General features: G+C 38.8%; 2 protein-coding genes across 2 annotated transcripts; one reads left to right on the top strand and one right to left on the bottom strand.

The window, feature by feature from the left end:
- The first annotated feature begins 832 nt into the window (after positions 1–832).
- Positions 833–9228, top strand: TM4SF19 (transmembrane 4 L six family member 19). The gene is given in 6 exon segments (XM_032225622.1): positions 833–892; positions 895–991; positions 2212–2402; positions 4500–4577; positions 6273–6454; positions 7442–9228. Coding segments are annotated over 6 exon segments (801 nt in total). The 3' UTR covers positions 7635–9228.
- A 6455-nt stretch (positions 9229–15683) lies between these two features.
- NEU4 (neuraminidase 4) lies at positions 15684–20468 on the bottom strand. Its single transcript, XM_032225735.1, has 3 exons — positions 20268–20468; positions 18313–18568; positions 15684–16783 (listed from the first exon to the last, which is right to left on the bottom strand). Exons 1-3 carry the CDS (start codon positions 20466–20468, stop codon positions 15723–15725), a joined length of 1518 nt encoding a protein of 505 aa, XP_032081626.1. The 3' UTR covers positions 15684–15722.
- Between the last annotated feature and the right edge of the window lie 1501 nt (positions 20469–21969).

The following is a 21969-nucleotide window of genomic DNA, read 5'->3' on the forward strand; positions in this document are numbered from 1 at the left end:
AGATCTTTGGTGTGAGTGCAAATATGTGCATAGATCCAGATGCATAATTTTTGGGCTAAAAAGCATCCCCACAACTGAAACAAAGGATACCGTTAAAGATAGGACTATCCTCTGTAAGGCGAAAAACAATCATTTTCATTAGCTACAATTTTATTTTTCAAATTCATATTGGGAGGTAGCTTATAATTAGTATTATATAAATCCAGAAAATTACATAAAATATGCCATGGATTAGTTAAATTGGTTGTAAAAGGACAGTTTCTGAGTCAGGCTATTGATAGGTCTGAAGAGTGGAGTCAAGTGTAGGAGAGATTCCAAGTCTGCCCTGCTATTTCTCATGATAAATTATTAATAAAAATAAAGAATTCCCAGTGAATTCTTTTTATACCTTTTAGCCCAGGAATAATCTCTAATTAGTTCATATAGTCTTACTCCCAGGTACAATACACAAAATTGTAACCTTTGCCTTTGTGAGAAAGCCACTGTCATGATCAGTTAGGCCTCCCTCAATAAAAGCTGATAGTCTTAAGTATTATCAGATGGTATCAATCTCTTTATAATTTAATTGCAACAGAATGATATGGCTACGATAATTCAGCAATTATATTTTTAAGTATGTGGTGTGTTACAAGAGTATTGCAAATGAGTTCCTATGCATATATGCCAGTTCCTCACACAAGCTTTAAACTTTATTACTCATTTCCGACCAAGGATTTTTTTCTCCTAAAATTACATTAAGTTTCCATAGTGGGGAGATACAGCATGTGATTGATGTGTAAAAATTGGGAAGTTCAAACCTAACCATCTAGGGATAAAGAAAAACAGGGCACCGATGCTTTCCTGTACTTTGAAGGCTATAAATAGTCATCAATTTTTGATGCCTTGTCTAGAAAAACTTCTATCACCTCTACTCATACTGGCAGCAACCATTGGTGGGAAGAAGCTCTAAGTAGCCCTACAACTCCTTTCATCTGCATTCAGTTTATCAAAAGTAAGTAGAACACTTCTGAAGAAGGAATTTTCAAAGTTCTGATTAATTTGTTTGGGGGGAGAGGAAATCAAAAACCTTCTACATAGAAAACCTAACTGTGGTTTGCTTTGTCATTTCCCTTCCTAACGGGGTTCAAGACTTTTCTAGGCGAATTCAAAATACTGTAATTTTGTGCTTCATTGCTATGCAGGAAACAGACTTTATTCCCAAGCACTGCACTTTGACAGGGGAATACAGGGCTATTTGGAGTATTGAAATATTATTTTTATCCCTTTAAATAATATTTAAAAGCATAAAAGACTGGTAACAAGTTAAGGCATTGTAGAAAGCAATGCCATTCTATAAAGAACTTGCTGGTCCATTTCAAGGTAACTGAGCAAAATCAAAGAAACTGTTTACAATAAAGACCAAAGGCTTACATATTATGGTTAGCTATAGATGCTGCTTCTATGGATGTTGTGGCTAACCATCAATATTTTCCTACAAGTTGTGATGGAGAATACCTGCCCCAGTGATCTTTTATACGTGAGAACCACATGAGGGCTCCATTGTGAGAGAATGTGAACGGGAGGATGGGAATTTGTTTGGTTGTCCCCAAAAGTGCTTTTTCAACTGGACTTTGTTTTTCCTTGAAGACATTTCACTTCTCATCCAAGAAGCTTCTTCAGTTATGGTGAAGGATGGAAGAATTTATATTCCTTGCAGTCATTTGGTTGTTAGCACTCATTCTAAGAATCCTTGAGGCCACTTGGAGGTTTATCTATGCCCTCAGGTTTAAAGTGTGAAAACGTGTGTGAAGCCTTCTTGGAATTGCTGAAAGGACTGTGTTGTTAACAGAAGATAGGTACTAAAGATACGACACCACCTATCTCCTGTTTACAATACAGTCCTTTCAATTGATATTTTCAATGTACAAATGAACTGGTGCTAAGCAAGCTTCAAAGGAACTTAGACAAGGTGCTCTGTATAGGGGCAAAAAGTTGCTTCCTTCTGGTATAAACCAGTGCAAGCAGAACATGTTAGGAAGCTTGAGTGCTGCCAGTAACTAGATCCGTAACGGTTTGGTAGGTACAATTTAGATCAGAAACGTATCATAGACTAGCAGCATCTTGAATTATCACTGTCTTTACCCTCAGTTAGCATGCTTACTACTCCAGGATTCAACCTCTTGAGGACAAGGAAGGACGTTATTTTTTCCCTCTATTTCATTTCCCCCCCAGGAATCTCTTCTGCAATGTGTGTGGGGACTTGTACTCGGATCCTGGGCCCATGCCTCCTTATCTTGGGCTTTCTTTCCATTACTGCTAATATTCTCCTACTCTTTCCCAATTGGGAATGGTGTTACCTAAGCCTGGGCCAAATATCCAAGAGGGCAATGCTAATGCCAGGGGTGTGGGGAGGAGGCCTGCTGGTAAGTAGACTATTTTTTAAATATATCCTGCCCAAGAATCTGTGGGAAATAATGGATGCATATTGTATATATGCATGCATACATGTATATTTTATTGTTTTCTTAATTACCTTTTTGTTGGATGGTATGACAAGATGAGCTAACACAACCTTGCAAGCCTGAAAGTACAAGTCTCCATTGTCTCTTTTTATTGCCTGATTACTTAGAGCAGATCCTTTCTAAATTTCTTTTTCTGCCTGTTGTTCAGTTGTGGGTTCCACCCAGGGGTGAAATTCATTTTTTTTTACTACTGGTTCTGTGGCTTGGTGGGCATGGCCGGGGAAGGAAACTGCAAAATCTCTATTCCCACCCCACTCTGGGGCCAGCCAGAGGTGGTATTTGCTGGTTCTCCAAACTACTCAAAATTTCCACCAGAACCTATCAGAACCTGCTGAATTTTACCCCTGATTCCTCCCCCTTTTCTTTGATAATTTCCTAGGCAGCATCTCTTCTTTTCCATTTTCCAAGGCCTCACATTCCATAACAAAGAGAGAGAATGGGACTGGCCCAAGAACACCCAATTGTCTTGCGCCTAGAGTAGGTTTGTAGTTCATAGTCTCCAAATTTTCAGCCTGGTGCCTTAATCATTACACCGAATGGGCTCTCATAGTTTGTTTAAATATGATTTAGACATGTTTAACCATGGTTTTATTAACCAAACCATAATTATCTCAGCTCAACATACTAAGAATCCATAGTTTACAATGACATAACACATTAAATCGAAACCAAATTAAACTATGGTTTAGTGCTATGTATACACTCATTAAATATGAATCATTGATTGTTATGGTATCCGATAAACCATCTATCCAGCAATTGCTTCATAATCTGTAAAGAAGAAAAGTTAATTAACCTATTGCAATCTATGCTGCTGTAGTCTACTTCCCATAGTTAGGAAATTTTTCTGTGTATTTAGTTGAAATTTTGTCTTTTCAAACTGTCAGTTAACTTTCTACTCTTTGAGCCATAGCAAAAAAGGGTGTATTCAACTTACTATATTGACTCACATTCATCCTCTCAATCCACAAATCCTGGAACTAGCTCATGTTTATTCACACATTTTGAGGAATACTATATGAAGGACCCATAATTTCCTATGAGGGCTGGAGTGCCACTCTTAAATTGCCATTACTTCCACACAGTTTAGTGAAGTGAAACAATTTTAGTATATTAAAATTAGTTCTGTTCATCCTTGGAAGTCAGTCAGCTTCCCTCAAGTGGGAGCTTCTGGAAATATTGGGACTGTAACTCCAAAAATTCTCCAGGCTTTGGAACACACACCTATTTTACAAATTCTAAATCAGAAAGAGTTTGCCCTGGATTAAGCCAGCCTTATCTTTACATTTTGCAAAAATAAAAAAAAACTGGGCAACTGCACAATGTCCGCAAACGGTTTGAATTAGCTGCCATTGGATAGCGATCTAGATTTTTGGCAGCTCAAGGCTGGGAAGGTCTACATTAGATACTACTGACTCATAATTGTGAATCCTCTTGTAGCCATGTTCTCTTCCTTTTTTATTTTTGCAAAATGTAAAGTTTCTTCAATTTCTGTGAAAAATGTAAACATTTCTATCATAGCTTAGAAATGGACAACGGTTAAGGTTATTCTTAAAAGGCTTGCTCTAACCAAGCATGTTAAGTATGACCACTCTGTCATTATAGGGCTATGCAACTCTGTCTTAAGGGAAAATATGAAGATCTAAGAGGTGGTAAAGTTGTTGGACTAAGACTGGGGAGACTCATATTCAGTCCTGAATGCTCATGCATTACTTTTAACCTACTTACAATCTTCTAGCTTCTCCTACTCACAGGTTTCTTTCTACTGAGATTAAAGTAGGAGGGGTTTACTGTGTTTGACTCCAGGAAAAGGAACAGATGAATAATTAATATAAGAGGGTCTCACATAGTAATAATAAGGAAGAAAGACGCCAAATCCAGCCTAAACATTTAGGTGACTGTGTGACGACCCTTAATAATAACATCACAAAACAATATCCTTTATAAACTCTGTAGGGCACTAGAGAATACTGTTCAATTCAAACTATGTTCTTGTAGGTTTTTCCTGCTGCAATTCAGATCACAGGTATTGGATGGAGGTGGAAGTACTTCAGCAGCTCAGGAACTTGCTGTAAGGTAAGAGAGATGGAGTTGATGACTCTTTCTGTGGACAAAAACTTTCCAGTTTTAATTAGTAGATCTTGGGGGAAATTCTCACCCTATGTCAGAAATGATTCCCATAGTTGAAAAAAGCAATAGAGAACTTAAATAGTTACACCCTCAGAGAAAAGAAGCATCCTAAGAATAATATTGTCTGCTTTGTTTTCATTAGCCTTGTTCTAGATTCATGGATATAGTAGAAAAGTAAAATATAGCACATCTATTCTATTTCATGATACTGTGAAGCTATATCCTGCAGTAAATATATAAGCCAGATTTTATGCATTTATATTTTGCATGTACCCCAAGGCATCAAGGATGGTGAATATAGAAGGAGATTGCCTCATTTTAGCTTCATAATGTATCTATGAGAGTGATTAGGCTGAGAGAGAACAATTGCCTGGACTTCATGGTTATCCATTACACCTGAGTGAAAATTAGACTCTGGTCTTTCAGGGCCAACTTTTCCTTCCCTACATAAAGTCCTTAGTTTTCAATTGGAAGTTGTTTGTGTTGTTCCTTTTTTTGTTTCTTAAAAATCAAGAGGTTATTCTAGAAAATAAAAAGAATCTGAACAAAACTCTACAAGGACACATTCTTTAACATTGTTTGTTCCAATTACCTCAATTGCTGTGGTTATATCACTAGTAAAGGAATGAGGATGATATTATCTGTTCAGTTAAGTCTGACTCCACATCTTCCAACCTTGCACTATTCCTTTGAGTTTTTCTATGCTTTGGCTGGTGTCAGTTTTGCTAGTGTTTAGCCATAATGTTCTTTGACGGCCTGTTATCCTATTACTGCTAACTCTTCCAAACATAATTGCTTTCTTCAGTGAATTCTCCCACATGATATGGACAAAAGTAAGTGAGACGCACTAGTAAAGGAAGACAGAATCCCAGTCTCTATCAGTACTCTCTTTTTTTCAGCACTAAAGAAGACATGATAAAGGAGCTTTGACTTAAATCCTAAATTAGGAGTGAACATTTCCATCATGACAAAGCTGAGAGGGCACGCCTATAACCCACATAAATTCATCCCCTCTCCATCCCATCATTTTCCATAAAAATCTGTTTCTGGTTACTGTTCTCTTCTGTCTTACTGTCTTAATTTCAGCAGTATAAATAAAGGGAGGATATCATTTTTATTTGCCTTTGTGAAGACCTGAAGACTGAAATCCATAAAACTGTAAAATCATAGAACTGAAAGAGGCCATCTTTGTGCTCAGGTCCAGTCCTCAATTCAGCAGAAGAATCCAAAGCAGAGCATCCCCATAAGTGTCTACCTATCCTCTCCTAAAGTATATACAAGGGAAAAGCCTGATGCTATCCTCAGCAATTGTTTCCACTGCTAACAGTCTCCTGTTGTCAAGGAAGGTTTTTTTTAAAAAAAAATGAATCTAAATCAGCACCATCTATAACTGTTTCCTACATCCCTCCTCTAATTCAAATCTAAATCTACACTGTATGTTCTCTCTCCATTCTGCTCCCCTGTCAGGAGCAGTTGAAGCTGAGAAAAAAATGGCACCTGAAATGTAACAGGTGTCATATTTATTTTTTTCTTGAAATGTTGTAGAGCCAGTCTCCATCTTACCGCTTCACAACTCTGAAGGTAATAATAGATATTGTCTTGTATATTTGAAGTTAATTTCTGTGCCTCTTTTGCCTACAGATGTTTCTTTCCATTCTGCTATCAGGATTGGCTCTCCTGGGATCAGCGACCTGTTTTATTTTGTCTGGTTCAGGCTTGACGGAGGGGCCTCTGTGTCTCTATAATTCCACCCTCAATCACAACAAGGTGCAACAGTGGGGCTACCCGTTTCTTGAAATGGACTACCCCGTCTTCAACCATGGGTAAGGTGACTGAAGTTCATGGGCCAGCTTAAAATATTGCTTAGCACATATTGTTTTAGATGCAGCTTTGCTTAAATAGTTCAAACTTGCAGATAGCCTTTAGGTAGGTTCAGAAAACCATTCCTTGCAAAAGTTTGCTTTGTGGGGTGACACTTTGTGTATAATTGCCTGAAGAGACAGAATATATGAACTCAGGTTTTCAGACAAATTCCTCTACAGGTAGATTTTCACGTTAGAAATGGCTCATGTTTTTTATTAAGAATGAGTGACAAGTACTTAAATAGAAGATCTGCGTGGGACAGCTTACTTCAATCCAGCACTATCCTGAGGTTTTAGAATTGAGTATTCTCCAAATTTTAGCTATACTGGTAGCATTCTTGAAGAGGTGGCCATGATATAGCTGGAGGGTACAAGTGGGGAGAAGGATGAGGTGGAGGGTCAGTTGAAGTGGAATATGGAAAACGGAAAAAGTTTTAAAGAACATTTAAAAGAACCCTAAATAAATGCAGTAAATCAGTGCTATTATTATATTTGGTTCAAATTTATTGTGCCAAACTTATTAAGTCAATGCAGAGAGATATCTATGAGGCAATGCAATTAGGAAGGAATCAAGGATGAAATTCAGCAGATTCTGACAGGTTCTGGAGAACCAGTAGTGGAAAATTTGAGTAGTTCAGACAACCAGCAAATACCATTTCTGGCTGTGGGGTGGGAATGGAGATTTTGCAATATCCTTCCCCTGCCACGCCCACCAAGCCATGCCCACAAAACCGGTAGTAAAAAAAAAATGAATTTCACCACTGGAAGAAACAGATTAGTTAACAATAGAAGTAGTCAAAGTGCTGGACATTTAGTAGGCTAATAAAGTTTTAGTATTTTAGAAATGTATACAGAAAAATACTATTAATTAAGGACTCTTCCCCTCCCCTTGTAACTTTGCTTTAGAAAAAAAAATCTACAACTTACTTAAAATCTGCTTCTTTTAAGGGTTCAGAATTACCTGTATGATCCTTCCCTTTGGAATTCAGTTTGCATCAAGCCACAGAATATTGTTGGCTGGAATGTGTATTTCTTCTCTTCCCTCCTAGTCGTCAGCATGGTTGAAATGGTCCTGGCTGCTCTCCAAATTATCAATGGCTGTTTTGGATGTGTCTGTGGCTTATGTGAACAGAAGAAATAGGCACCTTTCGGAAGTGTTTTTAACCTTCAGTTCATTTGTACAGATCAGATTACAAAGATATGTGATAACTTGATTTACAACTATATCTTTTGTCACTTCACCCTGCATACATAGCTGGTTCTTGCACTGTCATGTAAGAACAGAGAAGATGTTGACTCCCCCCCCTGCCAATAGTGATCTCCCATTACCAACCCTCCAGGGCATCACAGAAGAACTAATAGAACTAATTTGTAGCAGTCACTATCAGGCCATAGAGACTGAAACTGCTATCACTATAAACATTCTCACAGAGCTAGAGAGCTAGGAAGCTGACTTCAATATAATAATCATAATGAGTTTATAATTAGTATAATGTGGTACTGTGGTGTATATTTATGCACATATTTATTTGTGTTTCTGTTTACAAGAAACCCTTAACTGTTATGCTAAATGTTTTTAATTCTAAGAAGTGAGTGAATGAGACATAAGCCAGAAATTACAGTGATTTTTCTGAGATAAGAGAGGTACAGCACAGACAGGAGGCCTGAATGGAAAATGCTTGCTCCAAATTCTAATTAAGGCAGATCCCTTGATTTGAAGGTCTACTTTCTACCTCATAGGTGGTCTAGAAGGCCAAAGCCTGGGGAACAACTTTGGCCTGAATTCATGGCATTTTTGCCCAGACTAGCAAATGAAAAGTGGTGACCAAGACCATTAATCTGAGAAAGGATAGACATTTCACTTTTTAAAACAGGAATGGGCAACACAGAATCCTCTAGCTATTTCAATAATTAGAACCCAAGCTGGAATAGCTAATGTCAGACATTGAGTGGGACATAGTCCAAAATATCTTTTATTACCAACCACAGCAAACTATTTCCCAAGGAAACCAGGTCAGTATGGTACAACATGTTGAATTTTCATGCCTGATATTTGAATAGTACCTTCATGTATATGTATGTGCATGCTTGGGATATGGAAAACTAAGCAGTACATCTGTCAATTCTCTGATGAAGCAGAGGGCTAAATAGTCCCAGGTGCCATTTCCTTTCTAATCCTTTATCTCTCTTCACCCCATCCACCCCATAGCAAGCTTAGAAACCACCCGAAAGCACAAACAATCAAAACTGGCGAGACAGGCTGCCATGTTTTTCTTTCATTTGAATGCTTAAAAATACAGTTGAAAGAGTCCTTCAGATGGTGGCTTGGCAGCACATTCTCCTGAATCCTTCAGTATTTTATGTATTTTAAATGCTACTCTTCCAATATTGGCAGGAGCATGTTTTTGTCAGAAAAAGCAGCACTGAAAGCATTACCCTTTTGTACTTGTGTGTGGTGTCCCAACACACACACACAAAAAAGGGTTGGCTTGCATCATGATATCATGACACTGCTTTCATCATTTTGCCCCGATCTTTCTTGCTGTGCCAGTTATCCCTTCAGGCCTAGTGAAATTGTACAGAGGTCATCAGATACTGTAACTATATTCATAGCCTTTTAAAATACTTACTGGCATTGCAGTAGCTGAAAAGAAATGCTGCTAGGGAGCAAGGATTTTAACCTTGGCAGCTTTAGATACTGTATAGCAGTGTTTCTCAACCTTGGCAACTTGAAGATGTCTGGACTTCAATTCCCAGAATTCCCCAGCCAGCAAATGCTAGCTGGGGAATTCTGGGAGTTGAAGTCCGGACATCTTCAAGTTGCCAAGGTTGAGAAACACTGCTGTATAGAGACAACTCCCAGAATTCCCTAGCCAGCACTGTTCTCTGTCCTGCCAAGGATGATAAATATTGGCCTACATTATGTGATCTTGGGCTTCAGTCACTCAGAGTCATGTATGGGTGGGTGGGTGGCTACATAATCTAACAAACAATCCTTCCGCTAGAAGAGTAGATTGAAAGAATGTTATTATTTTCAAGAAAGAACACTACTTTGATCTGCACAATCTTCCTCCACCTTTTTCGAACGGCATCAAAAGTGGTGTCCACATTATGAACATATTTTGTTTTTATTATCTCCATAATATGTCCTCTTATTAATGGAAATTGTTGAAAATCTATGTGCTTAAATAATATCAAATAAAGATATTTTATTTTTGCAACATTTCTTCAGAAATAATTTCCTCCATAACTTAAGTATGTGACTCAAACTTTTCCAGGTGCATGTACATTTTTCAACGTCAGTGCTCCTCACTCATTCTTTATATTTGAAAAGCCAGAAACCATTATTCATCCGGAGTAGATAATTGTTAAATGGCAACTTTTCTTTTCTTTTTAAAACATCCTTGTTAATTGTGATATAAGCCTTTCAAGGAGGAAAGGTTGACAACATCACTTTAGACAGAGAAATGTGTCGAGGGAAGCAATAGCAAGGCCAATAGCAAGTTATTTATTTCTCTTTGAGAGAAATAACTGTACTCAGACTCTGAACAGAAGAAAAGCTTGAAATACACATCTATATATACATTGTACAGGTAAAGAAGGAAAGCACATACAGGTGAGGGGATGGTAGGGTTTAACCAGGCTTGGGCAGAGCACCTTCCTGTTGTAATCACTCTAGAACTTTGCAACCCCTGTTCTCATTCCTATATAGGGTGTTTGCTCTAATTCTCCTCCTTGAAATAGCCATACGTCAGAAGGTGCAGCCCTAAAGCACATACTTGCCTTCCATTCTTGAAGTGGGAGAATATGATGTGGTAGTGGATAGGATTGCATCTCTTTCTTTGGCTCCAAATGACTTGGAAACAAATGATGAGAAAGGGAGCATCAGTCCTCTTCCTTCCCCTCAAGCCACCTAATCTCAGAGAGTCCTGCTCCGCCCCAGTTCTGATCACCCAAACAGCAACCCTATTGCTCCTCTGCAAAAATCACTCAGGTTTGGGATTTCATGAGCTGGATCTATAGCAACCACCATCTCAAAATGGCATACAAGGACTGAAAGGGAAAGCCATATATATGGCTTTCATACAACATAGCCCAAAGAAAAGACCAGTTATGCCAAAGGGGAACCTCTTCTCTCTGGCCATGGTGATCCAGAGTCCTCCAGTCAGAGGGAAGGGGGGAGCACTGTAGTCAGAGGACCAAATGGAGCCCAGTAGATCAGCCACCTCCAAAATTTGTTCTTCGATGCATGCTAAAAAGTTCAGGTGGGAGTTGTCCTGTATTCCAGAGGAGGGGGAAAAAGCAGTTTTCCAGATGGCACATCTTGACTAAGTTCAGCTGCCCCAGAAGACTGTAAATGAGAGGACTGTGCTATGAAGATATGTGCTGCCCACAACATTAATGAGTATCTGTGAGCTGGGCAAGTGGCCCCCAAATATTGACCTGCAAGAGATGTGACTGCTATTGAATAGAATGAGCATGGCAAAAAAATGGGGGAGGGGAGGTTTGCACAAAATAAATTCATGTAAACATTTTCTCATCATACTACCCCATTATTTGCTTAATCATCATTAATTTAATAAGAGATAACTGGACTCTCACAAATGACCTACTAATAATAAATCTTAAAGTAATGTATAAACCTAATCATACATTGCAATAACATACTCCACCACACCCACCCATCAATAATTCTGGAGATAACCGGATGAAACTGACTAGGTGTTTTTTGTCACTAGTTACTGCAGACTAGCTGTAGAGCACAGTCAATTCTGGCTGTAATAAGGATCAGGTACACAGACAAAAATGCTGATATAAGAAAATGTCAAACAGTTCAATTTTGCTTCACTTGGCCCTTCAGAAGATTTATCCAGGTTTGTCCACAGAATGTATTAAAAAACATCAAGATGATGGCTATAGCAGTACAATCAAAACTGTACTTGTGTTTTATGTATGTCATGACATTTCCGGCCATATTTCATGCCAGGCAATGTTGCTGAAATGTTACCTCAATCTGTATTGTTATAATGTGGTCACAAACCCCTTCATATCCTTTACAACAGACATGTCCAACCTATGGGACTGCATGCTGTTCTGGATAACTAGTAATACAGTCCTACAAGCTCTTAAACCTTTAACATTATAATGTGATTTATATAAATAGATAGTTCTTCCTCACTCAGTTAACCCCAGGCAAGCCAAAAGTTTGGACACTCATGCTTTACATGCTCCATTGAAGTAAATGTGCCCTAACATTTGTAGGAAAAATACAAAGGAGATGCTAGAGATGGGTGGTGTCTACTGTCTTAAGACCCACTCTTTTAAGCGCTGGGGAAATTTGGCAATTCTGGCAGTTCAAATTAGTATGAAGTTTTATTGCACACTTAAGCTCTCTACAAGAATCTGAGCTACTAGCAGTTAAAGGAAATGAGTGGGAATTAAGGCATTCAAGGAGGGCTGCACTTAGATCTCTTGTGGGTGCAAAGTTTGACCCCTCCTTTGAGCTCAATCTGGTTATCTCCTACAAAACCATTTAAAAAATGAAAGTGATATGGCAAGACTAATCCTGCTCAGTTCTGGCCACCATGCCAGATACCTTTAAGAGATTACCTTGGAAGATATGTTTCCCCTTCTATGGGGGTAGAGGGGTAATGGGTATTATTCTCTTTAATAACAGAATAACAGAGTTGGAAGGGAGGTCTTCTAGTCCAACTCACTGCTTGAGCAGGACACTTCATATCATTCCAGAAAAATAGTTGTCCAATCTCTTCTTTAAAACGTTCAGTGATGGAATACCCACAATTTCTGGAAATAAGCCGTTCCACTGATTGTTCTCTAACTCTTCTCTAACTTAAAGCCACAGTAGTGTAGTGTGATGGGACTTCCTGTGGGAGGAGCCTGTCGCCGAGGAGCTCAACCGAGCCCCTCTTAGAGTTCTGGTCTGTATATCTAATTAAGATCAATAGATATCATCCCTTTCTGGCAGAAAGGGACAGGCAGAAGCTCAGGTGTTAGGATTTATTCGTAGTTTACAGCCCTTTTTTTCTTTTTTTTGGGCTGTGAACGAAGAAGAGATCTAGCGTAACTGAGCTCTTATCTCCAGCCAGTTCTTCGCAGCTGCCTTTTTGCAGCCCTAGACAGCCGACTCCCGCACTCAGGACAATGATAAATTGTTTTTAAGATAATACGAGCGGGTCTTACTCCTGTGATGTTTTTTATATAACTATCTAAACACCAGCCTTGTTTTTCCTTTAAACTTCTCTGCGCAATTGGGACACAAAATGGCGTTTTTACTGTGTTGGTGATTGATGACGTAATTAACTGGCTTTATTTCCCCGGAGACTGCTACTCATTAACAAGCAAAATCTACAAATAATTTATTGAGAACTGACCAGCTGAAGACACTGTTTATCTGTTTATTCTCAGATTTTATCTATAATGCCTCCCAGGTCTAAACAGGCAAAAAAATCCTCCCCGATTGTGCTCAAAGAATTTGTTAGTAAATCGCTGCCTTTGTCTCCTACGCCACCTACTGGAGATTCTTTGACACAGGAGCTTTTCTTTCAAATAATTAATGACTTTAAAAAAGAAATCAAAGAATTTGTGCTGGATTTATGCGATAAAATACAGACCAAAATTGCCCAAATAAATGCGGATATGTTTGAACCCATGTCTACTTTGACAGATTATATTGAAGAAATGGAGACTAAATTGGAAACTTTGGAGGGGGCTAATTTTAAATTGACTTCTAATATTCAAGCCTTACAACAAGAGATTATTGACACTCAAACACAAATTACAATGATAAATTATAACAGAAAGGCGTCTGCAATAAGAGTCAGAGGACTGCCTGAAAAGAAAGGAGAAAACCTGAAACAGACTTTTGTAGAAGCTCTCACCCAAGAGGTGGGAGGTCCGGGACTCAATTTTGATTGGAATATTCGAAAAATCTATCGCCAAAATTCGCATACAGCAGTGCAACGACAGCTTCCAAGAGACATAATATATACTTTTTCACAAAAGAATCCAGAGATGCGATCTCACAAAAGTTTTACAATAGCAGGCTCCGAATCGACGGCCATGATTTGTTTGTTTTTAAAGAAATTCCGCTCCGGATGCTGCAAGCAAGGAAAGGCTATACTTTTTTAACCCAAGAACTCAGAAATCGTCAAATAAAGTATAGGTGGGAGGCTCCAGTTGGAATCACAGTTACATTTGAAAATCAAAGATTTCGTATCAATTCTGTTTCGGAAGCCTGGGATTTTTATTATAAAACTCTGAAGGTGGGGCTTCCTGACTCATCCGGAAACACGGAAGGACAAGGCGAAGGAAAGACAAGCAGCAAGTTACTTGGTTACAAGAAGGAGGGAGTTGTTCTCCCCCTATTGGAGAGACAGAAGAGCGGAAACTGAGGATTCAGTCATATTTTTAAAGCAGTGGGACATGTGGTTACAAGGGAGAGGGTAGCCTTCTCTTTCCGAAGGGCAGAAGAGTAAAGAATATAGACCCAGCGATGTTTCTAAAATACTTTCTAAGCTTTTGGACTGATTATTTCTGTTTGGTAAATGGTAAAGCTGTGCACTGATGAGGAATCGCTTATTGCGTATTCCAGACAGACATTATACGGGACTTTTATAAGATTTACTTTAATCTTAATCCAAACTGCGCATGAATTGTGGCTTGGGAGGAACGGAGGGGGGAAGAGTGTGGCAGAAAGGGTGGAACGGGATATTGATGAAGGGATCTTGGGATTGAATGAACTGGTATGGATTTTGGGTGCACATTTTACGGATTTACATGCTTGAAGTATAACATAAAAAGCTCAGGATTTTAAAGTGAAGAGCGAGATCCTAATCTTATGCAATTTCGGCCTGGGTGGAATGGAGACGTGAAATGAAGGGTAGGAAGATGAGTAGCGAAAGTATGACTAGATTGCTCTGTATTTGAAGATAAATTGATTTTCGTATAAACGCATATTTGAATATAAGGTTAAGAAAGGTTTTTTTGGAGAATCTACAGGAAGATGGGGGTAAATATCAAAGAAGTAAGGGACGAGGACAAAATAAAAATGGAATGATTCACACTGATTAAATTTTAAGAATGATGAGAGGCTGAGCATAATGCAAAAGATTTTTAAAAAAAAAATTTTTTTTTTATTTATTTACTTTTTCGGGTTTTTTTTTTCTTTTTTTCTTTTTTTTCTTTTTCGGAGTGTTCTTTTTATTTTATTTTTATCATTATTGTTAATAAGATATTTTGAAGGTGAAGAGTATTGAACTGTGCCGGGTGTGGGACCTGGGAAGTCGAAGGGGGTTAGGGAGGGGGGTTCATTGGGGGTGGGTGGGTGGGTGAAGATTTCAATATATAGAATAAGAAGAATACACTTGTATACTGTTGATTCTTATATTTTCTTTTTATTTTTCTTGTTTCTTTTTTCTTTTTTCCTTTCTTTTTTTTTTCATTTTAGTGTAATCGAATAGATCAAGGAAGAGAGAAACGCACCATAGTGAGAAATAGAGGGAAGGAAGAGGGAGAAGTAAGGAGGGAGGAAGAGGGGAATGTAAGGAGGATGAGAGGGGTAGGAGGTGAGAAAGGAAAATAGGAGGGGAAAGGGAAGTAGGAGGGGTGATTGTTGGAGGGAGAAAGGAAAGTTGGAGGGGAGAAGAAGGGGTGTATGAGTTGTGTTTAGGTTGGGGGGTGTTTTTTTTTTTTTCTTACTATTATATTATTATTATTGCAAATATCCAGTATATAAGTGAATGTACTAAATTGAAAATGAAAATGAATAAAATAAATTTGATAGAGTAGTGTAGTGTGATGCATTTCTTTGTATATGGAAAGAAAACACGATACTATGTTTTGGTGTCAAGAAAATAATAATAATAAAAAACCTCACAACTTTAGAGAGGAAAGGAAACGAAAGAAAACCAGAATCTGCACTGTAAATAGATGTATCCCTTCTTCTATTTAGTAGGGTGTTTTAGCTAAGCTGCCCTCCTTAAACATATTCTGGAATATTTCTATAAATGACTTAAAATCTCAATCTCCTAGCAAGGCCAAAGCAAATATGACTTGTAGTTACATGCATCTTGCATTAATGTATCTAAGTTTTGCAATCCAATTCTACTCTGCACATAATATATACACAATTGTATTCAAAATACATTTCCCAATACTTATGATAGGATGAGTGAAATTTAAAAGTATCTACCATAGGTTATCTCTCCATTTAAATGATGGCACAATTTTCCCCCTTTCTGTTTCTACCCTTTGAGGATTGCTTCTGACTTGGGGAAGAAGTTATTAGAGGAATGTTCTGAAGAATTTCATGCAATGTAAACATGCTAAAGGATATTTGCTCGTATGGGGATTGCATCCCGTTCTCATACAGACAGGCAAATGCTGGGATCCCAGTTGCTGAGAACTCTGAGTAAGGCAACTCAATGTAGGCCAAGTCTGAGTAAGCACTGGGCCCTTCATAAATAATCCAGGGTTTAGACCAGCTGTCAACATCCCTAGGAAATGTGTTGAGGTATATTCCCAGGTTGTCTCGCGATGTGGAGCTTGTTGGATGGGAGTACAGAACCCATGTTGGGATTTCAAAATGTGTATCTGATTTGGAAACTGTTTCAGCATTGTTGTGATGTTGATCAGTACATTTCATATTCCAAGACATGGGACTCACAGCACTATTGAGGTGGCCACTAGAAGTTGATATAAGCCTTTCCAGCTGCTGATGGCATAAATAGTGATTGCACAGAGAAGTAGTAAGCTGTGCTGGACAAAAACAGGTCTTCTCACATGTTCCAGGCTGCAATGAGAGGCTTGGCCCTTTAACAGGACACGCTTTTCTCTGGGACACTTGGATGCCATGATGCATGCAGTAAAGTAGAGCTGGGAATCCAATGATACTTCCGTGACAACCATGAGGAGGCTCTACCAGTTGTGGTACCAGCTGCCCTGAGTGGAATACTGCCCCATCATCTGTGCTGAGTGCCTGAACCCGGAAGCCCAGAGGACTCCTAGCATTGCAGAGGAGGACATGGCTTCCATCCTCCTCATCCACTGACACCATCTGGCACTCAACAGTCTTCAGATTGGGGACAAACTCACCAAAGAACCAGCTCTTCCCATGATCATCACTGTGGAAAGCAAATGCATGTGGGGTTGTTTTGCAGAGTTTCCCAAAGCATTTTTTGCAGTCAATATAATAAGTATAGGCAGGCAAGAGCAGACGCCCTGACTTGAGCTGAATGCCATGCCCAGGACCAAGGGCAAAGGTAGCCCAGTCTAGAAGGAAAGAAGAACTTAAAATCAAGAGACTTGTGACATTTTCATGATAGACATATAATGGTAAAGAATTCATAAGCGGAATGGAACAGTCACATTTTATCTGCTAAATCACACCTTTCAGAGCCCAAGAACCACACTTAAGGTTATAATGGGCAGGTTAATGTCAAGCTGTATTTGCAATTTTACAAAATATGTTGGACTGCCTTGTGCATGCGGATAAAGTTTAAGGTTTAAATATATTAACTGTTTTACTTCTCAAATTTTGCTAAAGCTATTTCAGCACTCACAAGATAATTTGTATTCATGTGCATGTTGTTTCCTGCTTCAAATTGGCAAATTCAGTATCACTGAATTTGTAGTATAGTTAGAAAAGGTTCTAGTGTTGCAGAAAAGCAGTTTGGGGGCACAATGTGACTAAAGGTTGTACACTTCAGATATGTAGTCCATGATAATTTTAACTGACAGATGGGCCATTTATAGAGACAAAAGGGGGAACACAAAAGTCAGGAAGCAGTCATATATGATAAGATGACAAACACCTCCTGCTTTGAAATTCTCTCTGGCTTCTTAATAACAGTCCACTCTGGGTCATGTTCTCTGGAGTAAGGGGGATAATTATGGAGAAGATGGAACACAACTGCCTCTCCCATGTGGATTTATTGGGAGAATTCTTTCTGGGGGTTTTATCTTTGTGGCCTCTGGCCTTTCTTTTAATGACTTCCACTATCACCAAATATGGTTCCACTCTGTTCTGCTTTCAGAGAATTAGTTTGCTATTTGACAGAGATGCACAGACTCCCAATCTCCCTTACCCATTTTCCCCCCAACATGCTTTTGTCTTTAGCAGAATAAAAAGGATAGTTCGTGACAATTATCTATCCAGTATGTAAAATGAACAGAAAAATGACATCCTAACTGTGACCTGGTTAATCCATTCTGCTGAATGGGACAGAAACGCTTTCCTTGATGCAAGCCTAAAAGAAGGTAACTAAAATCTTGATAAAATTGAACAACAAATGCAGGGTTGAGCTCCTGGGGGTTCGCAGGGGTGCAGGAGAACCTCTAGCTAAAATTCTGTCCAGTTCGGAGAACCCCCAAATCCCACTCCTGGCTGGCCCTGCCCACTCCAGCCCTCCCCTTCCAGGAGTCCCCACGTGGCCTGTTTTGGATGCAGTTAAGTGCAGGGTGTGCGCAGAGGCTGAAAAATGAGCCAACCGGAAGTTCAGGAAGGCCAGAAATGGGCCTGTTTCTGGCCTCCAGAGGGCCTCTGAAGCTGGGGATGCCATTTTCACCCTCACAGAGGCTCAAGGAAAGCCTCAGAAACCCAGGGATGACAAAAATGTCTACCATGGCCACACCCACCCAGCAACTGGGCAGAGAACCCCTTGCTAAAATTTTTGAAGCTCACCCCTGAGTAAGTATATGAATATAACAAGATTCTTTGGTGTTTTTGTTGTTCTTTGATAGCATACCCCTATCTCATCTTTGCTCTCTTTTTTTTTTTAGGTACTATTAGATATCTGTACCTTGGATGGACGTGCCAATGACTTCCTTAGTGAGATCAGTCACATGACTCCAGCTGATGCCCTGGTCGGAACTGAACACATAGCAGAGGCGAGCAGCATTTTGACCTGTGACAATTTGGAAGACTTCAGAAGTCCTGCCCAACACAGCAATGAAAAATAGGAAAACCATGCCAGTGGCTTCATCATAGATGGGGCAAGGGTTCATAGAGCGATGGTGCATCAGTGTTGCTGTTTCAATGGTTTGCATATCTTCCCACTGGCAAAAAAAAAAAAAAAGACACCCAAAGAACTTAGGAACCCCAGATTTATCTTTCTTATTTAGCTAGAACTTTTATATTGCTTATTTTGAGATGGGACCCCATTAACCTATAATTCTACTATCTTCTATTTAACATTCACAGTTGGTGAGTTAAGTTACGGCAAGGAGCCTCAAGATATCCTAAATGAGATTTATGTTAGGTAAGATTTCAAAATGTATATTAAAAACCATCCTATAAGTGCCTTTTACTCACCTAATAATAACTATGCATGTTAATAATTAGGTAATTATCTACAAAATGATTTGTGATAAATAGAGTAATATTATAGTAATAAATATCTCATAATTGGTTGCGACCATGAGAATATGCTTATATTCCTGGGTCAAAGGTTTTTTGTCTCCTCTGATTTTTTTCCAGAAGAACATATTCTGTACATGCTTTTTACTAACTTATTAGACAGAAATATCATCCTTGAAGAACAGCGATTCTATTCCCCTTTGCTTATAAACCTAAAAGCTTCATCTTCCAAATGGTAAGCCAGATACATATATTTCTAAGAATGCTGAGCAGTCAAGCATCACCTAATAATGGCTCAACAGTTGGTGGAATTTACTGGAACAGTCTTCTTTGTCCTTCTGACATCAACAAAAAAAGCAGCTGACAGGGTGCTTAAGTTAACACAGGTGGAGGAGAATGAGAATGAGGTAGTAAGCTCTTTTAAGAATGAAAAAAACAAAACATTCATTTAGTAACTCTGACATGGAAGGACCATAGATCATTTACCAATGAGGAGAAGGAGCCTGAAATAACAATAGTCCGCTTAAATGCATGATTTCCTCAATACAGGTGGTCCTCAACTTACAACAGTTCACTTAGCGACTGTTCAAAGTTACAACAGCACTGAAAAAAATTGACTTACGGCTGTTTTTCACACAACCATTGCAGCCTCCACATGGCCACATGATCAAAATTCACTTGCTTGGCAACTGATTCACATTTATGATGGTTGCAGCATCTCGGGGTCCGTGATCCCCCTATTGTAAACTTCTGACAAGCAAAGTCAATAGGGAAACCAGATTCACTTATCAGCTGTGTTATTAACTTAACAACCACAGTGATTCACTTAACAACTGTGGCAAGAAAGGTCATAAAATGGGACAGATTCACAGAACAAATGTTTCACTGAGCAACAGAAACGCTGGGCTCAATTATGGTCATAAGTGGAGGGCTACTTTTACAGTTTTTGCTTAAATGCATGGTTTTCTTAGTACAATTTTGCAGCAGTTCAGTCTTTTGGGAAGGGTGAGATTTTGGTCATCTTTTGATTATTTTTTGAGGATCCACCCGTTGTGCATGGCACAAGGCTGTTGAGCCTGAAAAGATTATCAAGTGCAGGATGTGAAGGCATGTAATAACTAGCCATTGTGTATGTGGACGGGCTCTATTATCAAGCAATGAAGACTAAATTAAAACAAATAATGACTATTATAGTCCTTTCCAACTGCTATTATCCCTGTAGGTTGGGACCAAGTCCTAGATTCTCCCCTTGTCATCCCAGCACAATAACAGATTACTGAAGTGCTCGGAAGAAGTAGCAGTATGGAGACAGATATTCATAAGAGGCACCCTGATTTTGTCCCTAATATCTAGTTCTACTATCCAAGTTTGGGGAAAGTTGTGTTTGCTTTGTCTTACCTGAACAGAGTTCATGTAGAAAGTACCCCTTCTTAGCACCAGCAAATTGGCATCAGCATCATCCACACTAAGCCGCTGTTCTGCAAAAGCCAAAAGTTTGGCTACAGATGGGATATAGAGTAAAGCTGGCACTCGGTACGCCATTCCACTTGTTTCTTTTTCAAATAAGACAGTTCGGCCAGGAAAATGGTGAGTGCCCATTGCAACTACAATTCAAGAAGAATAGCCAAAACACTGAGCAGAGAATTTGGATGCCAGGTGCGTCTATATTACTTCAACTATCTTAATAATCATCCTATCTGTGAATGCATTTTGACTGTAACTAGAGAACCTCTGATCAAATATGCAGGGGGAAGGACATCCTTCTCATTCATCCCTGATTACATTAAAAATAGATAACAACGGCACTCACATATATCACATGCATCACTATAATCACTGCTACTGAAACATTGACCAGGATGGATTAATTGATTTAAGCGTTTTCAGAAATGTTCTTCATAGTCATTGGCAAAGCACGCCACGCACATATTTTATTTAAGCAAATATATGGAAAGGAAATATTCTGGGAAGGAAATGAAATGTTTTAGCAATAAAATATTAATGTATATCTCTTCCCTTGTAAGTTAAGGATAGGATTATAACCACAATATTAGTCATGGAAAGGGAGAAAGAAAAGGAAGCAGAAAAATTGTATTGTAAACTTTGGAAAATCCCTCAAGTAGAAATAGCTCCGTCAATCTGCATGAATCATGAATATTGATCTTAAGAGCATTTAAATTTTCATTCAGCCTATACTTTGGTAAATAAATTCAAGGATTACAATAATTCATCTCCCATGACCTTCCCAAAGAAATGAAATCTGGAGAGCTTTTAGATTGTACACTGTTTTATGGGTTCTTGAGGGAAACAGAACAAGAATAAGAGGACCAGGTGCAGGCAATCTGATGCCCTTCAGATGCTTTGAACCAGAACTTCCATAATCTGTTGATAATGGTCCAGTTTAGCCAGAACTGATGAGAAATTAATTCAAAAATACCAGATGTGCTGTGACTCCATGCAGCATTCTCTCCCCATCCCACCCACCTTCAAAGGAAGAGAATATTGTATAGGAAAATGAAACAGAGGAAGCAAATTAAAATTACAGCGACGAAGTACAAAGTCAAAAGGGAAGAGACATAGGGAAACTGACAGATCAAAGAGAGCGTGAGACTACAAACCTTGTTCTTTTTCTGGTTGTGCACTATCTCTGTTACCACTAAATCCACTAGTTGTTCTTTAAATGGATCAGTAGTCATTTGAATTACATGTGCACTCATGTACAAAGGCTGCTTTCTAACCAATACAGTCTCAGCACTTTGCTCTGTTTAGTGACACCTTATTTGTTGTGTTTTAACTCTCAAGCCTGCTCTCCCGCCCTGCGTTTTCCTCTCCCTTTGATTCAATGACTTTACTAGATGTTACAGAGAAAGCACCGAGGCAGTATTTAGAAGCTTGATCAGCAACAGTAGACAAAGACTTCATTGTCAAGAGTTCAGTGAGGATAGAACCAGCATTTTCCATGAGTAGATGTTAATTGCTATAATTTCCCCATTTATTTATTTACTTATTTACTAATTGAGACCTTCATTTCCAGACCATATTTACATAGTTGAAACATAATTTGATAGAAAGCTCCATAACTGGAAGTGAATTTTGGGTG

This window comes from Thamnophis elegans, chromosome 10 (genome assembly GCF_009769535.1).
Source record: "Thamnophis elegans isolate rThaEle1 chromosome 10, rThaEle1.pri, whole genome shotgun sequence".
Classification (NCBI taxonomy): domain Eukaryota; kingdom Metazoa; phylum Chordata; class Lepidosauria; order Squamata; family Colubridae; genus Thamnophis; species Thamnophis elegans.

Bases quoted from the DNA above. Each gene is read 5' to 3' on its own strand.
- NEU4 (XM_032225735.1), bottom strand. From the start codon at position 20,468: ATGGGCACTCACCATTTTCCTGGCCGAACTGTCTTATTTGAAAAAGAA. The intron at 18,569-20,267 runs GTAAGACAAAGC...TTTTTTTGCCAG, and splicing joins TCTACATGAACTCTGTTCAG to TGGGAAGATATGCAAACCAT. The intron at 16,784-18,312 runs GTACAGATATCT...CTTTCCTTCTAG, and splicing joins CATTGGCACGTCCATCCAAG to ACTGGGCTACCTTTGCCCTT.